General features: G+C 41.8%; 1 protein-coding gene across 1 annotated transcript in view; it reads left to right on the top strand.

The window, feature by feature from the left end:
• Nucleotides 1–21427, top strand: part of LOC111968271 (CUB and sushi domain-containing protein 1-like) — a 441455-nt gene that overhangs the window by 250894 nt on the left and 169134 nt on the right. The window contains exons 4-5 of the mRNA XM_070444995.1: nt 9679–9873; nt 10955–11162. Coding sequence (XP_070301096.1) covers nt 9679–9873; nt 10955–11162 — 403 coding nt within the window. The remainder of the gene's footprint in view (nt 1–9678; nt 9874–10954; nt 11163–21427) is intronic.

The raw sequence follows: 21427 nt of genomic DNA on the forward strand, positions 1-21427 counted from the left end.
CGTTGGTTCGCGCTTTTAGTTTCGCGCAAATGCCGCCATCCATCCACAGTTTCTGGTTAGGGTAGGTTTTAATAGTCACAGTGGGTACAACATCTCCAATGCACTTCCTTATAAACTCTCTCATCGAGTCAGCGTATTGATCAAAGTTGTTCTGAGGCTGACCGAAACATATCCCAGTCCGCGTGATCAAAWCAARATTGAAGRGTGGATTCTAATTGGTCAGACCAGCGTTGAATGGTTCTAGTCACTGGTACATCCTGTTTGCGTTTCTGCCTATACGACGGTAGGAGCAAGATGGAGTCGTGGTCGGATTTGATGAAGGGAGGGCGGGGAAGGGCTTTGTATGCATCGCGGAAGTTAGAGTAGCAGTGATCAAGTGTACCCCCCCGCACGTAGTGCAATCAATATGCTAATAGAATTTAGGTAGCRTTCTTCTCAAATTTGCTTTGTTAAATTCCCCAGCTACAATAAATGCAGCCTCAAGATATATGGTTTCCAGTTGACATAGAGTCCAGTGAAGTTCCTTGAGGGGCATCTTGGTGTCTGCTTGAGGGGGAATGTACACAGCCGTGACGATAACTGCCGAGAATTCTCTTGGGAGGTAATATGGCCGGCATTTGATTGCAAGGAATTCTAGGTCGGGTGAGCAGAAGGACTTGAGTTCCTGTATGTTGTTATGATTACACCATGAGTTGTTAATCATGGAGCATACACCCCCTCCCTRCCTCTTCCCAGAGAGGTGTTTATCTCAAGAGAGCCATGTTTCCATGAACCAGAGAATGTTACCATCTCTGATGTCTCTCTGGAAGGCAACCCTTGCTCAAATTTCYGCTACCTTGTTGTCAAGAGTCTGGGCATTGGCGAGTAGTATACTGGGGAGCGGTGGGCGATGTGCACGTCTACGGAGCCTGACCAGGAGGCCGCTCCATCGGCCCCTTCTGCGTCGCCATTGTTTTGGGTCGGCTTCTGGGATTAGATCCATTGTCCTGGGTGGTGGTCCAAACAAAGGATCCYCTTCGGMAAAGTCGTATATTCCTGGTCGTAATGTTGGTAAGTTAACGTCGCTCTTATATCCAATAGTTCTTCCCGGCTGTATGTAATAAGACTTAAGATTTCCTGGGGTAACAATGTAAGAAATAAAATATAAAAAAACGAAATACTGTATAGTTTCCTAAGGACTCYAAGCGAGGCAACCATGTCTGTTGCCGCCATCTTGATTCTACACATTGATAGTGAGTGTGAGGGACTGCAAAGTAGCTTCTCATCACTTCTCCAACAGTGAGCAGTTCTGGAGTAGCCCTCTTCTGTGAACCAAAACAAACTGCAGGGGATGTTACATTTAGCTGGCTAGTGATGCAATCCGTTCGGGCAGTCAGCGAAGGGAAGCAAATCCAGTCTGTTGACAGTGCATTTTCTGTAATTTCAGAGGCCGTTAAAAAGTGTAAATTTGTTGTGGAAGCCGATAGATCTTAATGGATGCCCATCATTTTCACATTATAGGTAATCGTTTAAATCTAGGCCTACTTGAAAACCAACTTGTGTTCCTCATTGAGCACCCTGTAATGAGGAAGTGTACTGTACTGTACTGTATATTGGAATTAAAGAGAGTTTATTCTTCACCTTTGAAAACAAACAGATCTTCACATGAATAATGGCTTAAATGAATAATTTGGTCTTGTCTCGTCATTAAGAGGATGAAACTGACGAACAATTATGAAAAAATAAATCAATGAGGTTCATTATACAATCACTATGCTGTCAGCACACATGAATTAATCAACATTTTTGATCTAAAAAAATATGCTATATGGAGACAGAGAAAGCATGATGACAGAGAAGGAAGTGTCAGAGTGAGACATAAAACAAAGRCTCTAAAAGTGCATGCAAAGTGAACAACACTGCATAATAAATGCCCCTCCGCTGTAACAGAATTTAAAGACACCAACATTTATTTAGACAGAAAGGCTTCCATTGATTTCTGCATTAAAGGAAAAATCCACATTAAAACTCTATTTTCATATTTTTTATAAAATAAAATTGTATTTGTCACATGCACCGAATACAACAGGTGTAGGCTTTACAGTGAAATACTGTAAGAAAGTAAGAACATGTAAAGGGAAATAGTAACACAATAAAATAACATTAACTGGACTACCGTCAATGTGCAGGTGTACGAGGTAATTGAGGTTGTAAACTCAGCAAAGAAAGGTCAGTTTTTCAGGACCCTGTCTTTCAACGATAATTCGTTAAAATCCAAATAACTTCACAGATCTTCATTGTAAAGGGTTTAAACACTGTTTCRCATGCTCGTTCAATGACCCATAAACAATTAATGAACATGCACCTGTGGAACGGTCGTTAAGATACTAACAGCTTACAGACTTTAGGCAATTAAGGTCACAGTTATGAAAACACTAAAGAGGCCTTTCTACTGACTCTGAAAAACAGAGGAAAGATGCCCAGGGTCCCTGCTCATCTGCGTGAACGTGCCTTAGGCATGCTGCAAGGAGGCATGAGGACTGCAGATGTGGCCAGGGCAATAAATTGCAATGTCTGTACTGTGAGACGCCTAAGACAGCGCTACAGGGAGACAGGACGGACAACTGATCATCCTTGCAGTGGCAGACCACGTGTAACAACACCTGCACAGGATCGGTACATCTGAACATCACACATGCGGGACAGGTACAGGATGGCAACAACATCAGTGCTCAGACTGCCCGCAATAGGCTGAGAGAGACTGGACTGAGGGCTTGTAGGCCTGTTGTAAGGCACGTCCTCACCAGACATCATTGGCAACAACGTCGTCTATGGGCACAAACCCACCGTCGCTGGACTAGACAGGACTGGCTAAAAGAGTRGCGGTTTTGTCTCACCGGGAGTGATGGTTGGATTTGCGTTTATCGTCAAAGGAATGAGCATTACACCGAGGCCTGTACTCTGGAGCGGGATAAATTTTGAGGTGGAGGGTTCGTCTGAAGCAGTGTGTCACAGCATCATCGGACTGAGCTTGTTGTCATTGCAGGCAATCCCAACGCTGTGCGTTACAGGGAAGACATCCTCCTCCCTCATGTGGTACCCTTCCTGCAGGCTCATCCTGACATGACCCTCCAGCATGACAATGCCACCAGCCATGCTGCTCGTTCTGTGCGTGATTTCCTGCAAGACAGGAATGTCCGTGTTCTGCCATGGCCAGCAAAGAGCCCGGATCTCAATCCCATTGAGCACGTCTGGGACCTGTTGGATTGGAGGGTGAAGGCTAGGGCCATTCCTCCCAGAAATGTCCGGGAACTTGCAGGTGCCTTGGTGGAAGAGTTGGGTAACATCTCACAGCAAGAACTGGCAAATATGGTGCAGTCCARGAGWAGGAGATGCACTGCAGTACTTATTGCAGCCCGTGGCCACACCAGATACTGACTGTTAGTTTTGATTTTGACCCCCTCTTTGTTCACAGACACATTATTCCATTTCTGTTAGTCACATGTCTGTGGAACTTGTTCAGTTTATGTCTCAGTTGTTAAATCTTGTTATGGACATGCAAATATTAAGTTTGCTGAAAATAAACGCAGTTGACAGTGAGAGGACGTTTCTTTTTTTGCTGAGTTTATGTACATGTAGGTAGGGGAAAAAATTACTTGGCAATCAGGATAGATAATAAAGGGAGTAGCAGCATGTGTGAGTGTGTGTGTGTCATCAATATATGTGTGTGTGTGTTTTGTGTGTGTGAGCGTATGTACTGTACAGTGCATTCGGAAAGTATTCAGACCCCTTCACTTTTTCCAAATTTTGTTACGTTACAGCCTTATTCTAAAATTGATAAAATATATTTTTTGCCTCATCAATCTACACACAATACCCCATAATGACAAAGCAAAAGCTGGTTTTAAGAAATTTTGGGAAAAAGTTTGGAAAAGCACACACTTGTCTATATAGAGTCCCACAGTTGACAGTGCATGTCAGAGCAAAAACCAAGCCATGAGGGTGAAGGAGTTGTRCATAGAGCTCCGAGACCGGATTGTGTCGAGGCACAGATCTGGGGAAGGGTACTAACTTGAACCTGATCGAACATCTATGGAGAGATCTGAAAATAGCTGTGCAGCGACACTCCCCTTCCAARCTGARAGAGCTTGAGAGGATCTGCAGAGAAGAATGGGAGAAACTCCCCAAATACAAGTGTACCAAGCTTGTAGCGTCATACCCAAAAAGACTCGAGACTGTAATCGCTGCCAAAGTTGCTTCAACAAAGTACTGAGTAAAGGGTCTGAATACTTGTGTAAATGTGATACTTCCGTTTCTTATTTGTAATACATTTGCAACATTTTTGAAAAAACTGTTTTTGCTTTGTCAGTATGGGGTATTGTTTGTAGATTTATGAGGAAAAATAATACGGCTGTAACATAACAAAATGTAGAAAAAGTCAAGTGGCGTGAGTACTTTTCGAATGGACTGTAGTGTGTGTGTGTGTGTGTGTGTGTGTTTGTGTGTGTTGGAGTGTCAGTGTAGTATGTGTGAGTAGAGTCCAGTGAGTGTCCATAGACCCAGTGACAATTAGCTTTTTTAAAGTTTTGTATCACTTGATTGCTGACATGCAAAACATTTTGGGATAGTATCAACAGTGGAGTAATGAAAAGAAAAACAAAAATATCGTTTTTGAGATTTTCCCTTTAAGGGTGAAATATCAGTCTCTGTATATTTGGCATGGGGAGGAAAGGAAAGTGAGTCATTCCTTCAGGAAATCTCCATTTTATTTGGAAGATGTGCCATGGGCCTTAATAATAAACACCATACATACTGTAACATGTTGTTTTCCACCAAAGGCTGTTGCTCATGATTTATTAATACTAATAATTTATTTAATTTCTATAGTGCTTTTCATGGCAATCTCAAAGTACTTGATACATCATTATTGTTGGCTAGGTCAACCAATAGAGGCCAYGTCTTTGAGTACATGCATCCTCAAAAGATGGAAAGGGACAGTTCATGGCTTGATCAGAGGAAGGTGGTCAGAGAGATGGGTTGATGAAGAGTCTGGTGGCGATCTTGTAGAGGGCTATTCTGGGAACCAGCCAAGCAATGGGCGTAATTTTTTGTCTGTAAGCCTTCTTATTCTAATTTACATTTTCACATTGTAAAATAATTTGGCATATATTTTTTGTCTGCTTCTCTTGAATGTTGCTAATAGAATTCAAGCTATTAGATAACTACTTCATCTAAAAATCTGGAGTGTCTCAAAATCTTCACATTGTCTGTCAACTACTGCATCTTCGCTCATGTAGCCATTACAATCGTGTGTTTGTAGTAATCCCTTGATTCATGAAGAAGGCTGGGAGCCTCGTTTTGACAGTGCTAAAAAGAGACTATATTACTCCCAATACCAGTTACAGCATTTATTTCAAAATCCCAAATGGTGAAGCATCCATCCGAAGGCGGGAATAATTTATGAGGGTTTTGATTACAACCGTGCTGATACATAGTGCATGCGATGTAGCCGGAAAACTGCTGCATTTCAAACTCTTTTTAAAATGTCTTCTAGATCTTAACCAATCCTGGTCATTTTACACATTTTAGGGGATGTAGGGTATAATTGTGCAGCCTTACAGTCTTCTCTTCATTACTCATGTGTTTATATTAACATTAGTGTATGTACGGTACCTATGGTTGTTTTGTCTAAGGCAGGACAGTACTGTGACAGAGATGGTCTGATCCACTGGTTTAGCTGTGGATCAGCTAAGTCTGATGCAGTGTGGCAGAGACGGTCCCACTGGTTTAGCAGTGTGGCAGAGACGGTCTGATCCACTGGTTTAGCAGTGTGGCAGAGACAGTCTGATGCAGTGTGGCAGAGACGGTCTCACTGGTTTAGCAGTTGGCAGAGACGGTCTGATCCACTGGTTTAGCAGTGTGCACAGAACGGTCCCACTAGTTTAGCAGTGTGCACAGACGGTCCCACTGGTTTAGCAGTGTGCCACAGACGGTCCACTAGTTTAGCAGTGTGCCACAGACGGTCCCACTGGTTTAGCAGTGTGCCACAGACGGTCCCACTAGTTTAGCAGTGTGGCAGAGACGATCTGATCCATCTGTGTTTAGCAGTGTGCCCACAGACGGTCCCACTAGTTTAGCAGTGTGCCACAGACGGTCCCACTGGTTTAGCAGTGTGCCACAGACGGTCCCACTAGTTTAGCAGTGTGCCACAGACTAGTTTAGCAGTGTGGCAGAGACGGTCTGATCCACTGGTTTAGCAGTGTGGCAGAGACGGCCCCACTGGTTTAGCAGTGTAGCAGAGACGGTCTGATTCATAAGGGAAAGGAGGCGGGGGGAGGACTCAGCCACCAGACTGAATCTGGGGGCTTGTATCAGGCTTTCAGTACCCCATGCATTTTATTTCCAGTTAGGAACTGCAATTAGACATTTAGCTCATTCAAGCTTTAATCAGCACAGAGGTAGTTATTTCATAGGTCCACAGAACGGAGTACTAAGGAGGCAGCATTTGCATTTGGGGCATGCAGTTATTTATTTATATCGAATTACATGTATTTGAATTAAGCCGGAATATCCATGACTTAGGTGCCTTAGATGAAATGAAGGGAAAAATAAAGCGTCCAGTAAACTTGAAGCACTGTCCATCTGTCTTTGAGATAATGCTGATATATATAGTATTCTGTAATATATATAATTTGATGATGTTCTATTTCTGTCATAAAGTATCAAAATTCTATCCAGAATTCCATCAGAAGTGTAGATTAAAGCAATTCTCAGTGGTAGGGTAAAATAATGTTTCCCTCTTATTTTGTGTGGAAGACTGGTCCCATGTGTTGTTTGACACAGTTGTTTAGGAGTTGACAGGATGTAACAATGCTCTTTGACATGATCCCTGCAAGTTGAGGTTTTGGAACATATCTTAAAAATCAAGAAAACTGCTACTTGCATAATGTACAATAAAATATTAATATAGTCCCTTATTTGTGGTATCTGTTGGGTTGTGCCGAAGTAGAGATGTTTTATTCTACAAGACAGGCAATGTTTTGTTTTAAGATCGATGATGTTTTCATTTTACCCTAGTGACTTTTTATTTATGTGTGAGAACATTGATGCATTCCATTCTATTTTAATTCTTTCAACTAACAAAATAAACGAATAAATGATGCATGTTTAAATACTTCAGCAATGAATTAACCTCTTTCTAGTTACAACATTGTAGTTCTCCTGAAACAGAGACTTTACCACATTTAAGCTTAGTCTAATTAAAATATACTGAACAAAAATATAAACGCAACACGTAAAGTGTTGGTCCCATGTTTCATGAAAAGAAAGAAAAGATTCCATATGCACAAAAATATTATTTCTCTCAAATTCTGTGCACACATTTTTTACATCCCTGTTAGAGAGCATCAAATCAAATTGTATTTGTCACATACACATATTTAGCAGATGTTATTGCGGGTGAATAGAAATTGTTGTGTTTCTAGTGGCATTGACTAAAATACAGGAGAATAGAATACAGTATATACGTACATATGAGATGAGTAAAGCAGTATGTAAACATTATTAAAGTGACTAGTGTTCCATTATTTAAGTGGCCAGTGATTCCATGTCTATGTATATAGGGCAGCAGCCTCTAAGGTGCAAGGTTACGTAACCGGGTGGAAGCCACCTAGTGATGGCTATTTAACAGTCTGATGGCCTTGAGATAGAAGCTGTTTTTCCAGTCTCTCGGTCCCAGCTTTGATACACCTGTACTGACCTCGCCTTCTGGATGATAGCGGGCTGAACAGGTCGTTGCTCGGGTGGTTGATGTCCTTGATGATCATTTTGGTCTTCCTGTGACATCGGGTGCGGTAGGTGTCCTGGTGGGCAGGCAGTGTGCCCCAGGTGATGCTTTGGGCAGACCGCACCACCCTCTGGAGAGCACTGCMGTTGCGGGCAGTGCAGTTGCCATACCAGGTTGTGATACAGCCCAACAGGATGCTCTCAATTGTGCATCTGTAAAAGTTTGTGAGGGTCTAAGCCGAATTTCTTCAGCCTCACCACACTGTCTATGTGGGTGGACCATTCCAGATTGTCAGTGATGTGTACGCCGAGGAACTTAAAGCTTTTCACCTTCTCTACTGCGGTCCTGTCGATGTGGATAGGGGCGTGCTCCCTCTGCTGTTTCCTGAAGTCCACGATCAGCTCCTTCATTTTGTTGATGTTGAGGGAGAGGTCATTTTCCTGGCACCATTTGCCAAAATAATACATCCACCTAAGAAATGTGGCATATCCAGAAGCTGATTAAACAGCATGATCATTACACAGGTGCACCTTGTGCTGGGGACAATCAAAGGCCACTCTAAAATGTGTGTGCAGTTGGCATGCTGACTGCAGTAATGTCCACCAGAGCTGTTGCCAGTGAATTGAATGTTAATTTCTCAACCATAAGCTGCTTCCAACATCGTGTTAGAGAATTTGGCAGTACATCCAACCGGTCTCACAACCGCAGACCACGTATAACCACGCCAGCCCAGGAACTCCACATCAGGCTTCTTCACCTGCGGGATCTTCTGAGACCAGCCACTCAGATAATGATGAAACTGTAGGTTTGAAAAACCGAAGAATTTCAGAAACCGTCTCAGGGAAGCTCATTTGCGTGATGGTCGTCCTCACCAAGGTCTTGACCTGGCTGCTGTTCGACGTCGTAACTGACCTTCGATGGCCACTGGCACCCTGGAGAAGTGTGCTCTTTGTGAACAGAGTGCCCCATGGTGGCAGTGGGGTTATGGTATGGGCTGGCATAAGCTAAGGACAATGAACACAATTGCATTTTATCGATGGCAATTTGAATGCACCAAGATACCATGATGAGATCCTGAGGCCCATTCTCATGCCATTCAACTGCCGCCAGAATGATAATGCATTGCCCCCTGTAGCAAGGATCTGTACACAATTCCTGGAAGGAAAAACATTTRCCAGTTCTTCCATGGCCTATATACTCAACAGACATGTCACCCATTGAACATGTTTGAGATGCAGCGTGTTCCAGTTCCCACCAATATCTAACAACTTCACAAAGCCATTGAAGAGGAGTGGGACAACATTCCACAGGCCACAATCAACAGCCTGATCAACTCTATGCGAAGGAGATGTATCTCGCTGCATGAGACAAATGGTGGTCACACCAGATACTGACTGGTTTTCTGATCCACACCCCTACRAGTCATGTGAAATCCATAGAGTTACTGATTTCCTTACATGAACTGTAACTCAGTAAAATCTTTGAAATTGTTGCATGTTGTGTTTATATTTTTGTTCAGTATACAAATAAAGTGGAACAGTAAATGTAACCATAAAAACTGACTAGCAGAACTACACAATATGATATAATTGACCTTCAAATTGTCTTTGTGAAAGATGGATGTTGACTCCACTGTTGTGACAGAACAGAGGTGGTTGAGTATGGAACTCTTATATTCTTGTGGGTGATGAGGACCTGAAATTATCTTGGTGCTGGACCAGCATTGTGGTGTCATCTGATTTGAAAATGGAGTCGTGAGAGAAATAATCACTCTTGGTTCAAATAATTTTTTATGCCAAAACGGGTTCACGGCCCAATTTTTTTTTAGGAAAGCCCTGTGCTAGACTCGACAACAGAATAACACTGGGGTCTGCCATGGAATTAAAAGTATTATCTGTTGTTTTGTTTTTCAGTGCTACCAAGTCACACATGCGGAAATCCAGGYTTGATACCAAAAGGAGTAATTCACGGAACAAGGTACAACATTGGAGACAAGATCCGTTACAGTTGTCTCATGGGATATATACTGGAGGGACATGCTGCACTCACTTGTATTGTGAGTCCAGGTACCGGTGCATCGTGGGACTTTCCAGCACCATTTTGCCGAGGTAAGACACAGTTTGTAGTGTATTTACATATAATATCATATTATTTTACAATACTGTTTGGAGCGTAAGAAATTCCCTGGTTCATCATTTAGCTGCATTGATCCTAGATCATCGTTTAATGGTATTGATCCTGGATCGTCATTTAGTTGTGTTGATCCTGGATCCTCATTTAGTTTGTTTGATCCTGGAAATCCTGATTTAGTTGTGTTGATCCTGGATCCTCATTTAGTTGTGTTGATCCTGGATCCTCATTCAGTTGTATTGATCCTGGATCCTCATTTAGTTTGTGTTGATCCTGGATCACAATTCAGTTGTATTGATCCTGGATCGTCATTTAGTTGTGTTGATCCTGGATCCTCATTTAGTTGTGTTGATCCTGGATCGTCATTTAGTTGTGTTGATCCTGGATCATCATTTAGTTGTGTTGATCCTGGATCATCATTTAGTTGTGTTGATCCTGGATCATAATTCAGTTGTGTTGATCCTAGATCATCATTAGTAGTGTTGATCCCTGGATCAACATTTAGTTGTGTTGATCCCTGGATCATAATTTAGTTGTGTTGATTCTGGATCATAATTTAGTTGTGTTGATCCTGGATCATCATTTAGTTGTGTTGATCCTGGATCATCATTTAGTTGTGGTTGATCCTGGATCATCATTTAGTTGTGTTGATCCTGGCTCCTGCATTTAGTTGTGCTGATCCTGGATCATCATTTAGTTGTGTTGATCCTGGATTGTCATTAAACTGTGGTGATCCTGGATTATCCTTGAACCTGAAGTATCAAATCATAGGTTTTAGAGGTCCTAGGAAAGTCACAAGGCAGTAGCTTCCAATGGCCACTGTTTTGGTTGTTCAACTTGCAACAACAACCACATTTATTTTACAGATTTGCCAATCTTGTGTGAGGAACAATCTTAGTTGCTGTAAAACCTTCATCTCTTACTAGTAAATATTTGTCCACTCAATAGGAGCTGGAACAATAGAGAGTCAGGACTCAGTCGAGACTGATTTATTTTAGAAGAGCAAGTTGTGACCCAGTCAGCAATGCATTTGTCTCTCACTTATTTTCRTAATTTTAGCTGAAGGAGCTTGTGGTGGGACATTGAGGGGAACAACAGGYACGATATCAAGTCCACACTTCCCCTCAGAGTATGAGAATAACGCAGACTGCACATGGAGTATTCTGGCTGAACCAGGGGACACCATCGCCCTAGTCTTCAGCGATTTCCAGCTGGAAGACAGATACGACTTCCTGGAGATAAGTGGGACTGAGGCACCATCAATATGGTAAGTAATTAACAAACACAATATAATTAAAGCACCTAATTCCTTGTATTCTAATGGTGGCAACTGTCATGGCATCACTACTCTGCTGATTGCTAGAAAAGTAATTTATGGTGATTCACAAATGTATGAAAGCTATGTAAGTTAGTGTTTTTGTGTTATACGGTTGATCCCAGTATGTCAATAACAGACCTTTATTTTCAATTGAGAGAATGCAAAGATGAGTCACTAAAGTTGTACAGGACCTCACACCACTTTTGGAGAATAGATAATAATGTTTAAGTTTGTCCTGTCAAGAGCTGAGACATTTCAGGTCTTGAAACCTGACACTTCAATAACCGGTTCATTTGAGAATTCCTTGACAAAATAATAGTCAAGGCCTATTGTCAACAGAATGCTACAACAATGCAGAGCACTATAGTGTGTTCTGAGCAGAAAGGGATGAAATATCTGTATTTAAACACATACACAGCCTGTGAAGACTGTTGAAACTACCTGTGAAGACTGTCGATTAGGCTTCCATTTCTGTTAGGGAATTCCATTTAAAAACATTGTGTCCGTTTTAGGACATCCTCATGCCAACGTCCTTCACACGAGTTGTGGTAACTTGACAAGGAATGCCCACACGCATTTCAATATTACTTTCCTTTACTTTCAACTTAAGAAATAAAAGGTGTACAGCCATGTACAAATGGTGCAAATACAGCCAAACGATACAGCCCACTCAACATGTGGTAGAGTCACATTCTACAGATCCGACTCGGGGTGATGACATCATCCAAGGGGAAAGGTCACGGTCAATGCCAATAATAACCATGCACACATGAATAGCAATCATACTATACTGCAGGGAAGTACAATACATATTCAATGTAATTATTTTTATAGTGTCCACACTATAAGACTAGTGATCACCACCGATATGAAACATCTGTATAAATGTCAGTAAAAATGTAAGGTACAATATCGATATCATATTAGTTTCATGATATAATGGCAGTAGTGGCGGCAGGTAGCCTAGCAGTTAGAGCGTTGGGCCAGTTACCGAAATGTTGCTGGTTCGAATACCTGAGCCGACAAGGTGAAAAATCTGCCAATGTGCCCTTGAGCAAGGCACTAAACCCTAATTTGTTCCAAGTGTGCCGTACTACTATGACCCTGTACAACAACACATTTCACTGCACCTATCTGGTGTATGTGACAATAAAACATATTTTTGTATATATATTTTTATGAATAACTGCATTACTGCACCATCTCATGATACAGTGGGGTACATAACTATTTGTACCCTTGATAAAGATGAGCAAAAAAGACTGGATATAATGAATAATATTGTATACTCCAAAAAGTTGGGAAATTCAGAGAAATATTTTGTTTAACGAGTAAAATAAAAAWWTAAAAAWTMGTCAAAATTATTGGCACCCCTGTTTTCAGGCTAATGACACTGAATCTTTTTCTTAAAATGTTTTATGTGTTTGGAGGACACATTGGGGGGGATCTTAGACCATTCCTCCATACAGAATATTTCCAGATAATTGATATCCATTCTCTGTGCTTATGGACTGCCATCATGGACTGCCATCTTGAATTCAAACCACAGGTTTTCAATGGGTTTCAAGTCCCGTTGAAAGTCCCAAGTACTTTTCTGCATATGCTTTGAATATTATTTTGAATGTTATTTTTGAAAAATATATATTTTAAAGGAATAGTTGTACCATATTAAAACAAGAGTTCAGCTCACGGTATAGGGTTGACTTTAAAGCTGGGGGACAAATGTAAATGTATCACTATTCACATAAAAATCTTTAGATATGACTTTCCCAAAGCAACAAAATAGCTAGGACTTTACAATGATGGTGAAAACGAGGGAAAATCTTGGGGTTAAATGGTTTAAAATTGTTTTAATGAAAACACACAGCTATTGAAATGTTTAACATGGTTTAGATTAGTTACAGCATAGATGTATTTGAGCCAACTGTTAAATTGAGTGTTATCAAAACATAATGTCTGAAGGACATGAAAGGCACTCTATTCGTGGAACAACTATGTCTAATTAGCAACATGTAGTATTTGCTTTGACTCCCAAGTAATATTTATACTGAATAGTATAATTTTTCTGGACTTCAACAAACCACTAGACTTATTTTACCGAAGGTTTGAYGAACTTTTCTGAATATGCTTCTGCCAAACCCACCACTAATGTGGATGGCATGATAGCACTATTTTCATGTCATCTGACCATAGCACTGCCTGGAATTTGTTAGATAAATGGCACTTGGATTGGAACTGGTGCTATGGTCAGATGACATGAAAATAGAGCTCTTTGGCCATGCACACCAGTGGTGGGTTGGTGTCGAAAAACAGCAGCATGTTTGCTTTCAGTATGTGTTTTGTTTGCACACAGCTGGGTGATCAATTACATCCGATGCAGTAAACAGCATAATATAATTATGGCAAATTAATTGGTAGTTATGTCACATAATATCCCATTTACAATAAAGCAACCATCTCACAAGCATTTCACATCTGTATGTGTAGTTAGAATTCAATAAGAGAGGTTTCTCTCTCATGTAGCTAAGTACACTGGAAGGATATATTAAGAACCACAGTGGCCAAGAGAGAATATTTTTTGGGGCCTACCTGCAAATTCAGTTCATAAACTACAGCTCATCCATAACAGAGAGATTGTGCGCGAGTTGACAAATCATGAGGCAAATCGATCTAAAAAACAGCACTTTGCCCCTCTTTTTAACGCTTTCCGTCGATAATTTTTATTAAACTAAATTAAAAGTGATTGAAAAGTGCTGTGGCAAATGCCGCCTCGACACACGTTTTCTGGCGGCCCTGTCTATGCTGTAACTAATCTAAACCATGTTAAAAATGTCATTATGCAATAAAATAAGTTATTTGTTTTCTTTGAAAATCCCACTTCTAGGACTATTTTAACTCACTTAACCCCAATATTTCCTCACATTTTCATCAACATTGTAAAGCCCTAGTTATGTTGTTGCTTTGATAAAGTACTTTCTAAAGATTTTAATTATTTAATGTGAATAGTGATTCATTTACATTTGTCCCTCAGCTTTAAGGTCAACTCTGTACCGTGAACTGAACTCTTGTTTTAAAATGGTAAAACTAACATTCAACATAATAGTCAAACCATAGTGTAAAACCAGGTGAGCTAGTTCTACTCTTTTGACCATTTTCTGGTGTTTTGTGGTGGACAACTGAGTGCTTCGAGCATAATACCCATAGATAGATAGGCTAGAAATYCCAACTTTCTAAGGTCAACCCTGTCACTTTACAGTAATTCTTCTTTTTTTAACATTGAGATTTGTTATGAAGTTGAAAACACGTGCTCTTTATGACAGAATGTTAAAATAAGTTAAAATAAATAGTTATTTCTGACAAAATTACACTACCCAAAAGGCACTCTATTCGTAGAATGACACATACATGTAAGCTCAGCAAAAAAAGAAACGTCCTCTCACTGTCAACTGCGTTTATTTTCAGCAAACTTAACATGTGTAAATATTTGTATGAACATAACAAAATTCAACAACTGAGACATAAACTGAACAAGTTCCACAGACATGTGACTAACAGAAATTGAATAATGTGTCCCTGAACAAAGGGGGGGTCAAAATCAAAAGTAACAGTATCTGGTGTGGCCACCAGCTGCATTAAGTACTGCAGTGCATCTCCTCCTTATGGACTGCACCAGATTTGCCAGTTCTTGCTGTGAGATGTTACCCCACTCTTCCACCAAGGCACCTGCAAGTGCCCGGAAATTTCTGGGGGGAATGGCCCTAGCCCTCACCCTCCGATCCAACAGATCCCAGACGTGCTCAAAGGGATTGAGATCCGGACTCTTCGCTGGCCATGYCAGAACATTCCTGTCTTGCAGGAAATCACGCACAGAACGAGCAGTATTGTTCGTGGCATTGTCATGCTGAAGGGTCATGACAGGATGATCCTGCAGGAAGGGTACCACATGAGGGAGGAGGATGTCTTCCCTATAACGCAGAGCATTGAGATTGCCTGCAGTGACAACAAGCTCAGTCCGATGATGCTGTGACACACAGCCCTAGACCATGACGAACCCTCCACCTCAAAATTGATCCCGCTCCAGAGTACAGACCTCGGTGTAACGCTCATTCTTTTGGCGATAAACACGAATCCGACCTTCACCCCGGGTGAGACAAAACCGCGACTTGTCAGTGAAAATCACTTTTTGCCAGTCCTGTCTGGTCCAGCGATGGTGGGTTTGTGCCCATAGGCGACATTGTTGCCGGTGATGTCTGGTGAGGACCTTCCTTACAACAAGCCTACAAACCCTCAGTCCAGCCTCTCTCAGCCTATTGCGGACAGTCTGAGCACTGATGGAGGGATTGTGCGTTCCTGGTGTAACTCAGGCAGTTCTTGTTGCTATCCTGTACCTGTCCCGCAGGTGTGATGTTCGGATGTACCGATCCTGTGCAGGTGTTGTTACATGTAGTCTGCCACTGTGAGGACGATCAGCTGTCCGTCCTGTCTCCCTGTAGCGCTGTGTTAGGCATCTCACAGTACGGACATTGCAATTTATTTCCCTGGCCACATCTGCAGTCCTCATGCCTCCTTGCAGCATGCCTAAGGAACGTTCACGCAGATGAGCAGGGACCTTGGTTATCTTTCCTTTGGTGTTTTTCAGAGTCAGTAGAAAGTCCTCTTTAGTGTCCTAAGTTTTCATAACTCTGACCGTAATTGCCTACCATCTGTAAGCTGTTAGTGTCTTAACGACTGTTCCACAGGTGCATGTTCATTAATTGTTTATGGTTCATTGAACAAGCATGGGAAACAGTGTTTAAACCCTTTACAATGAAGATCTGTGAAGTTATTTGGATTTTTATTGATGATCTTTGAAAGACAGGGTTCTGAAAAAMAGTTCTTTTTTTGCTGACTTTATATTGACACTTCACATGCAGTCGACAGTGTGACGTGGTGAGGTTGGACCCAGGTGCAGAGAAGAGACCAGACYAGGAATCAGTGGTTAAGGATAAACATAATACTTTACTGAGAAACAGTAGCCGCAGGATCACAGTATACTTGGGGGGGGGGAAAAACCAGCAAACACTAAGTCTCAACCACTCAGGACACAAATGAACGCACACAGTAAACAATTCAAGCTTCTGCAAAGGACCAGATAAAACACACCTCTTTTAACAGGGACACAATCATGAAATAATAACACACACCTGAGTCCAATAAAAGTCTCTAGGGTGGTCTCTGCCGCCCTCTGGTGCAAGGAGGAACCATGTCAGACGGGCTGCTTCTGTCTGAATTAATTAAACTCAGACAAATGAATATGATTATAAAATATTATATATTGGTCACTGATACGTCGTTGACACAAGAGGTGAGGACTTGTGATTGATATACAAACAGACATGAAGGAATGAGACTTGGTGAACAAGATTGACAACTGACAGGTGATCAAATTCCTGTATTGATGCCTGATACATATCGTGCTCTTAGGGAGCTCCCTGAAAGGCTTTCCTGAAGCAATTTCCACCACATGATCCTGGCAGGCAGGTGCCTGACAAGCTGTCATGCCAGATTTTGTCACTCTTCATAGCACAATAAATATGTTCATTTCATTATTGAACTCTTTAGCCAATGTCAAGATCATTTATTTAATTKATAAATGTGATTAAAATTAAACCAATAATACTATCATTTGGTGGGTGCTTATGTTTGTTCCTATTTCACACATGTACAAGTGTGTATTAATACACATGTGAATTAGAATTATATATTTTTTTATATCCCAACTCTCCCTGAGACACCGTCAGCACAAGGGATATTTTCGACTTGAGCTGTTAAAATCAATGTTGATGTCACCCAAATGGCATATTCGCTTCGAGAGGGTATTTTCAGACGTTTCGAAAGCTTGCTTAAAGTGGAACTGACAGCATTTTAGCAACATGGAATCTTATTAAAATCTGTTCAAATACATCCTCAGGAAGGATATGACACCATTTTTWAAAATTTCTTTTCTGACAAGCGAGCACTTAGATATGGTKATTTTCACATTTTCATAAATTCTTAGCATGTTTGGGAATTACGTATAAGGATCGGCATCCCGTCAACAGGACAGTTGTAAATCATGCAGCACGTTATGTCAAGATCGCAGATTTTAGAGAAACAACAAATGTCGGTCCATATAAGTGTCTTAAATCGGCTGAAAGCTTAAATTCTTGTTAATATAACTGCACTGTCCAATTTACAGTAGCTATTACTGCAAAAAAATGCCATGCTATTGTTTGAGGAGAGCTCCTAACAACAAAACACTTTTTTCACCGCAATAGGTTTGATAAATTCACCTCTGAAGGTGAAATGTGTGTACTTACATTCTGAAATCTTGCTCTGATTTATCATCCAAAGGGTCCCAGAGATAACAGGAAGTGTCGTTTGTTAGATAAAATTATTTTTCATATCCTAAAAGGTCCASATAGTATGCACGATTTTTTTTGTATTTCAACTCGTTCAATTTGCAAAGAAAGGAATCTGTGAAAATCTCACCCTAAACGTTGTTTCAACGAGTCAAATCACGTTCGTATGTATTCCTCAGAGATCCTAGAAGGTAACAAGACTTCACTATATCATTAGGGGTGTAGTATATCCTATAGGACACCATATTTGGTTAGAGAGCAACACCTTCATGGCACGCCGATGACGCGGGTGGTCATCACTTGAACAACTGTATCGTTGTCAACTAAGCACCAATCGGAGTCAAACAAAGCTAGCTAGACAGCCAATGAGCTGGGCTTTACGGGAGTATCCGGAAAATGTAAAATGTAGCTACTAGCCTTGTACGACAGCATGCCTTTTAATTTTGTACCAAAATTATAAGGATATTCAGAGTTATGAAAACTGGTTGTTTTGCAAATGTTGAACTTATACAATGGCTACTAAAACTTGGAAAGCTGAATCAAAGTCCAAGTGTACAGAGTTGATGATATTCTTGCAAAAAAAAATTATATGAATGCGAATGTCTCCTTCACGATTTGCCCAAATGTACCTGGGGACTTCACACTAAAAGTATTGTCGTTCACTCATACTTCAAGTTATCCATCTGAAACTCTTCACACACACTGCTGCCATCTTGTGGACACTATCGGAATTACAACCAGAGTAATGGCTAGAACTGTGAACTTTCTCTGCATTTCAAAGATTGTGGTAGAAAAAGATTGGTTGGTTTTTCTTTGTATTTTCTTCTACCAGATCTATTGTGTTATATTATCCTACATTCAATTCACATTTCCACAAACTACAAAGTGTTTCCTTTCAAATGATACCAAGAATATGCATATCCTTGCTTCGGGGCCTGAGCTACAGGCAGTTAGATTTGGGTATGTCATTTAGGCAAAAATTGGAAAAAAGAGGGCTATCCCTAAGAAGCTTTAGCTAAGGCATTTGTGAAAATGATATAGAAGTATAGAGTGGGAAAAAGGCAGTGCTTTTGGACAATTAATAGACACTGCAGTAAATACAACCTAATAAAAACATCTGTCTTATCCAGGATCCAGAGTCTACGCAGACCGGTGCGCCATAGCCAATCAGAGCTACTGTAGGCCTTTATGCAAACAAGCCATTTGCCACACAGTCCTGCCATCATTCACTGAACTGGACTGTGTGTTTACAGGAAGTTGCAACAGCGAGACTTTAGATCATTAGAACGCATTCGGCAAAAGCCACAAAATACACCTGAATGGATTTGGGAACTTTACAGTCCTATTGATCAAACAACCATAAAAGGTAGGCTATCTTTCCCTATATGCACATCAACAACATCAAGATCAAAAACTACTGCTAGCCAGAGCAATATGAGCTAAAATCTAACGAAGGAACATCATGCCAGAAACCCTAGACCCACTCCAATTCGCATACAGTACTCCCTGTTCACCCACGACTCCGTGGCCAAGCACAACTCCAACACAATCATTACATAGGTGTGAAGATGGTGTAGCAGTCAGACATCGTTGTCTTTGTCTTGTCCCTTGTATATATCTATTTACATATCTTTTAAACATATTTTCCTAAACATCAACTTCTAAATATTCTCCTGCAACCCGCCTCACCCAATGTGGCGTGGATCTGCTTTTTTCTAAAGTATTTCTATTTACTTCGGATCTGGAATCTCTCAACTGAAGATAGCCAGCTAACTACCTACCAGKTATCAGTTAGCAAACCATTGCTAGCGGTCATCAGCCAACCTTTAACTCGGAAAGRTCTCGCCATTTCGAACAACGTGACTCAAACCAGAGCATAACGGACCTATTTCTCTCTATATCCCCGGATTCCTACCGCAAACTCTGAACATTTTCATCTGGATCTTTGCAWCTAGCTAACCACAATCCCGGGTGACCACTCCTGGCTACCGTTTCCATCCCGGAGCAAGCACCAATTAGCCTGAAGCTAGCCCGGCCAGGGCTCCTGTGCTACCACCGAAGCCCACTCCTGGGCTACAATATCCGGACCCCTTCTACTGCCGGTACGGGGCACGGATCCTCCGCGACTGMAATACCGACATAATCTGCCCGAGGACTCCAACAGGCCCCTCAGGCGCGACGCCCGCTGATGGCCCATTCTGTTAACCTGCTAGGCCTGCTAGCTACCTAGAGCTACCTGGAACCCTACTAATTCCACGACTGGTCTATCGACGTCACCGCACGAAGAGGCAAAACAGACTTACCCCCATCGCGACGACCCCCAAAGGCTAACTTGCTAGCCCCGGTCTACTAACTGCTAGCTTGCATGCCCCGGTCTGCTAACTGCTAGCTTGCCTTCCCCGGTCTGCTAACTGCTAGCCCTTGCTAACTGCTTGCTTGCTAACCCGGTCTGCTAACTGCTAGCTTGCCTGCCCCGGTCTGCTAACTGCTAGCTTGTCCTGCTGGCCTCTCGTCGCCTGCGGTAAGCTGCTAACTGCTAGCTTGCCAGCCCCGGTCTGCTAACTGCTAGCTTGTTTAGCCTTGGCCTACTAACTCTTAGCTTGTCTGACTTGTCTAACTGTCTGAATCGCCGTGTCCCCAGTCAGCCCAACCACTCACTGGACCCATATGTTCACTTGGCTACGCATGCCTCTCTCTAATATCAATATGCCTCGTCCATTACAGTCCTGGTTAGTGATTACTGTCTTAGTTCACTGTAGAGCCTCTAGCCCTGCTCAATATGCCTTAACCAACCATGTTGTTCCACCTCCTGCATATGCGATGACATCACCTGGTTTAAACGTCTCTAGAGACTATATCTCTCTCATCATTACTCAATGCCTAGGTTTACCTCCAATGTACTCACATCCTACCTTACCTTTGTCTGTAGACTATGCCTTGAATCTATGCTATCGAGCCCAGAAACCTGCTCCTTTTACTCTCTGTTCCTAACGTGCTAGACGGCCAGTTCGTATAGCATTTTGCCGTACCCTTATCCTACTTCTCCTCTGTCACTCTGGTGATGTAGAGGTTAATCCAGGTCCTGTAGTGCCTAGCCCCACTCCCACTCCCCAGGTGCTCTCATTTGTTGACTTCTGTAACCGTAAAAGCCTTGGTTTCATGCATGTTAACATTAGAAGCCTACTCCCTAAGTTTGTTTTACTCACTGCTTTAGCACACTCTGCCAACCCGGATGTCTTAGCCGTGTCTGAATCCTGGCTTAGGAAAACCACCAAAAACCCTGAAATCTCCATCGCTAACTATAACATTTTCCGCCAAGATAGATCTGCCAAAGGGGGCAGTGTTGCAATCTAGTGCAAAGATAGCCTGCAGAGTTCTGTATTACTATCCAAGTCTGTACCCAAACAATTCTAGTTTCTACTTCTAAAAATTCACCTTTCCAGAAACAAGTCTCTCACTGTTGCCGCTTGCTATAGATCTCCCTCTGCCCCCAGCTGTGCCCTCGATACCATATGTGAATTGATTGCCCCCCATCTATCTTCTGAGCTCGTGCTACTAGGTGACCTAAACTGGGACATGCTCAACACCCCGGCCATCCTACAATCTATGCTTGATGCCCTCAATCTCACACAAATTATCAATGAACCTACCAGGTACATCTCCAAATCCGTAAACATGGGCACCCTCATAGATGTCATCCTAACTAACTCGCCCTCCAAATACACCTCTTCTGTTTTCAATCAAGATCTCAGCGATCACTGCCTCATTGCCTGCATCCGTAATGGGTCTGCGACCAAACGACCACCCCTCATCACTGTCAAACGCTCGCTAAAA

The sequence above is a fragment of the Salvelinus sp. IW2-2015 genome, linkage group LG8 (genome assembly GCF_002910315.2).
Source record: "Salvelinus sp. IW2-2015 linkage group LG8, ASM291031v2, whole genome shotgun sequence".
NCBI classification, from domain to species: domain Eukaryota; kingdom Metazoa; phylum Chordata; class Actinopteri; order Salmoniformes; family Salmonidae; genus Salvelinus; species Salvelinus sp. IW2-2015.